General features: G+C 27.1%; 2 protein-coding genes across 2 annotated transcripts in view; both read right to left on the bottom strand.

Moving 5' to 3' along the window:
- LOC100163703 (CAD protein) overlaps window positions 1–3,299 on the bottom strand; it is a 13,361-nt gene extending 10,062 nt beyond the window's left edge. Inside the window, exons 1-4 of the mRNA XM_001943600.5 lie at window positions 3,020–3,299; window positions 2,804–2,942; window positions 1,229–1,508; window positions 811–1,130 (exon numbers count right to left, since the gene is read on the bottom strand). Coding sequence (XP_001943635.1) covers window positions 811–1,130; window positions 1,229–1,508; window positions 2,804–2,942; window positions 3,020–3,116 — 836 coding nt within the window. The 5' untranslated portion in view covers window positions 3,117–3,299. The remainder of the gene's footprint in view (window positions 1–810; window positions 1,131–1,228; window positions 1,509–2,803; window positions 2,943–3,019) is intronic.
- A 749-nt stretch (window positions 3,300–4,048) lies between these two features.
- LOC100169264 (uncharacterized) overlaps window positions 4,049–4,456 on the bottom strand; it is a 17,661-nt gene continuing 17,253 nt past the window's right edge. The window contains exon 5 of the mRNA NM_001168669.1: window positions 4,049–4,308. Within this exon, the coding sequence (NP_001162140.1) occupies window positions 4,096–4,308 (213 nt within the window). The 3' untranslated portion in view covers window positions 4,049–4,095. The remainder of the gene's footprint in view (window positions 4,309–4,456) is intronic.

Here is a 4,456-nt window from a genome sequence, read left to right as displayed (position 1 = left end):
TTACTTTTGTAGTATTATGACGTGTCCTATACATGTCATAAAACAAAATAATATAATTTCCATGTAGTCAACAACAAGCTCAGTACTGTCGAATTATATCAACTAATAAATAATTAGTTTAACTATTTATATTAAGGGTCCCGGTGCCAGTTTTTCAAATTTTCCACAATTCTATAAAATTTGAAAATTAAATTTTATATTTTAGTTGCTACCTCAATTATAAGACTTTTCCACTAATCTACTACCCGATAACTATTTATATCTAGTTAGTTGATAGGGTGTATTATATCGAAAAAAATTACTTTACGGGAATAACTCTCAAGCTTTATAGAATTGTCGGATTTTTGATGAGCATTTTTTTATCTGAAAGAAGAAGACTTCCTACAGCCCGCATCGATCTCTGATTTTGTATTTTATTTCAAATAATTGTATTAAAAATTTGTAAAAAATATTTTTATTTTTTATACATATTATAAAGTTTGAAATTAAATATTGAAAAACAGAAATCGATGCGAGCTGTAGGAAGTCTTCTTCTTTCAGATAAAAAAATAGTCATCAAAATCCGACAATTCTACTAAGCTTGAGAATATTTCTAGCAATTAAAAAAAAAATTATGAAATTTGGTTGATTCTACAAGGCGGTATCGTTATTCCTGCAGAGTGTATATTTGAGGACAAAATGGCATGGGCACCGGGCGCCTTAATTTACTTTTCTACAATAACTTAACAAATTTAATAAATTGATTAACTTGTTAACAATTAGTAATAACACACATACTATATTATGCTCGATAAATAAATCACTACTAACTTCATTTTATACGTCTTACACCCAGCTGCTGTAGCAAGCAATTGATGGCCAAGACAAATTCCGAATATTGGTTTGATGGTTGATGTATTATTTAATACTTTCTGTATATTAAGAATTGTTTCTTTATTCATCTCAGGATTTCCAGGTCCATTACTAAGAAACAAACCATCATAGTTATCAATATCGTCTAAAGGATGATTCCATGGGACAATATCAACTCTGGCACCACGTTTTATGAAACATCTAATTTGATTGTATTTTAAACCACAGTCTACAAATCTAATTCTAGGCGAACCTTGCTGATTGTATGTTTTTGGCATCTATAAATATACATTTTAATTTAAATAGAAATAAATATTTCTTTTTACATAAAGCATTAAATCTTTTGTTTAAAATATATGTCACAAATTTAACTAACTGAAATAGAAACATCTTTGATTAGGTTAATTTTATTTGGATCGATCACATTGTCAAAACTTTTATCTAATTGTTTATTCAAGTTAACAATTTTTCCAAGAAGTGTTCCACTTTCTCTAATATGTTTAGTCAGTGTACGTGTATCCACACCACAAATTGCTGGAACGCCACTTTCAGCCAACCATTCTTCTAACAGTTTTTCACTACGCCAATGACTTGGACGATCACACACTTCATCGACTATCAGGGCGGAAACCCAGATACGATGTGATTCAAACCATCTGAAAAATAACTTTTTCAATTACTTATACTATTTACATAATACTATAAATTATAAATAAACTAAATAATTAAACTATACTAAATTTTGTTTTTACTTATAGGTTAAAAATTATCTTTATGATTAGTGGTATATGAAAATTTGCTGGTTTGACAATTTTTACCAACATATTAATATATTTTATTCCATAATATTAATATTATATAATATAATGACAATAATAATGGTATATATGGTACCCAATAGCAATACATTTTTGAGAATAATATATGGTGTTCAAATTCAAAAATTATTATCATTCATTATATTTTTAATTTGTGTCTTGTTTATTTCATTTTTAAATACCTACTTATAAGATGAGTCAATATGTTTAACCTTCAGATCTATTTAACATAGGTATTAAGTTTAGTATCTAAGTATCTATTTTTGACCTTTTCGTCATCTTTTTTTTTACTAATTTTCTAGACTATTGTATAACTTAAACTTAGTTTATTGAGAGCAAAGTTAAGGGAAGAGTTAATAATAATAAATACAGCTATTCAATACATCAGTGGTTCCCAAACTGTGCAGCAAGTTTTCCAATGGAGTTAACCATAGAAATATAGATAGAATATATTATACCCTATAATAGTATAGATTACTTTTTTTTGGAGCATTAATACTGGCAACTACAATATTTTTTTTTTAAGGTGTGAACCAATTAAGTTCAGTAATCAGTTCTGACATAATACAGAAATAATTGGTAAGTCACATTTAAACAAATTGAAGAGAAATAAAAATGCGAGTAAAAATGTTAAAGGACACTACACATAATGTGTACATATCTACAAAGTATTTAATCCAAGTACTATTGACTTAAGTCTTAAGTAAATGCAGAGCTCAATGAATTGATAACAGACAGAAAATAACCTTTTTCATAACAATTGTAGAATGAGAAATAATTTAAAAAATAGGTATCTATATTAACTTTAAAATTATCTTTGGATAACCATTACACTCCATATACATTCATATAAAATTGAATACTATTAATTATTCAATTAAACCCACAATGACATTTAACAATATATTTGATGTATAAACATTTTTAGACCTATTTAGGTAACCCTTAAAATTTAAATTATTGTAGGTTGATAAAAATTATCGAAATTCTTAACTTTAGGCATTAGGTACTGCATAAAAAAATTTTGTTATTTTCATTTTGAGCTTATCTAAACAAAATTAAAAATTGTGGGTTTTTTCTTTTAGATGATTAAAATTTAAAATTAATAAATATATTATCTATATAGATTTTACCGTTTAATTCCGTGAACATCTGTCTCATCACCTGGAACTCCATAGTTGCCCACCAAAGGGTATGTTAATACCAACAATTGTTTATAGTACGAAGGATCGGTCAGGGACTCAGGATAACCGACAATACCAGTTTGAAATACTAAATATAATTATAGGTACTTTAAAATATAAATTAAGCGTGCTGGAAAATAATAAAAAATCTTAAAAGCGACGTACCAACTTCGCCATCAACAGGTAAAGCCTTGGAGCCAAAATTATAACCAGCAAATTCGGTACCATCTTCTAAAATGAGAACGCACGGCTGGCGGGCCATTGTGGTTGTATAATGTGTTAAGTAAGTACCAAGTAGTGAAGATATTGATACAATCAACGTCTGTACTCTATGTGAATACGTCTCCAAGACGTGATGTAAAAGTAATATATTAAGTTATAACCAAAGGGACTTGACAGATAAAAAAAAAAAAAAAACAAGAATTTATCAAAAATTGGTTTTGGTTTAATTAACCAATGAGAAAACATGTGAGTTAAATAACGGTACTTCGTAGTTTGTACATAACCTTATTGATTAAGATCTGAGATAAAGTTACTCATAATATACATTATCTATGGTCACTTACCGGTGTTGGGTGTCAAAGACTATGTAGATCGAATTAAATGTTAAAATAATATAATATTCCACACACAGAATTTAAATATTTAAATATCTATACAGTAGGATAGATAGACTATAAATCATTTTAACCAATTCTCATCCTAGCCGTGTTAAATGTTTAACAATACATTTCTATAAAGTGTAGGTAGCACGTTTTTGGATCATCTGGGTTAACCTTCACAATTATGATTTACTTATAAAACGTTTAATAAATAATTATTATATTATAACAAGCCTATTATTAGAAATAATTATTAACATTTCGACCATAATAATATATATATCAGGCACAATTATTTTTATTTAGTTTTTTATTACTGTAATTAGTTAAAACATGTCAAGTCAATAATTGTGAGACCACAGAATATATTAAATTTCATTGGACACTGATTTTTTTTCCAAGGAAATTAATTTTAGTAAACTACGTAGGAAGGATAATGAACAACACATTAAATAGATAGATTAAACATCATCATAATAATATTATACAAGTTATGTATTTTACTATAAACAAAAAATGAGTTATTTATACGCCTAAATATGAACTAAAATCATATGTAAATTTAAGGAAACAAAAATAATTTTAACACAAGTTTCAACAAAAAAATTATTTACTTAAGAACATAGATGGAATGTAAATTTATTCAGCAACATTGATGGTAATGGTTTTACCTTTTGGATCATCAAATCTATCCATAGTTTTGATGTCCATTATCATTGTAATACCCCATGTAACAATAAACAACATAATGGCAGTAACAAATAAACCAGCCAATATAGGTGGTGTAAAGAAAGAGTTTTGTTCTTGAGGGTCACTGAATTTTGGGCTTTCTGACGTCAACCACGGTTGAACCTAGGAATAAAAACATATTTTTAGTATAAATTTAAAAAATAAATATTCCTTCTGATGATAAATATACACTGGTTGTGAGCAAAAAATCTAGTAAGTCTATCAAAACCTTATTTTTAAAATCTTACATATTGGTCAGTATTATTGATTT

This window comes from Acyrthosiphon pisum, chromosome A2 (assembly GCF_005508785.2).
Source record: "Acyrthosiphon pisum isolate AL4f chromosome A2, pea_aphid_22Mar2018_4r6ur, whole genome shotgun sequence".
NCBI lineage: Eukaryota > Metazoa > Arthropoda > Insecta > Hemiptera > Aphididae > Acyrthosiphon > Acyrthosiphon pisum.
The sequence above is the reverse complement of the archived record's forward strand: the minus strand, read 5'-3'. Positions and strand labels throughout refer to the sequence as shown.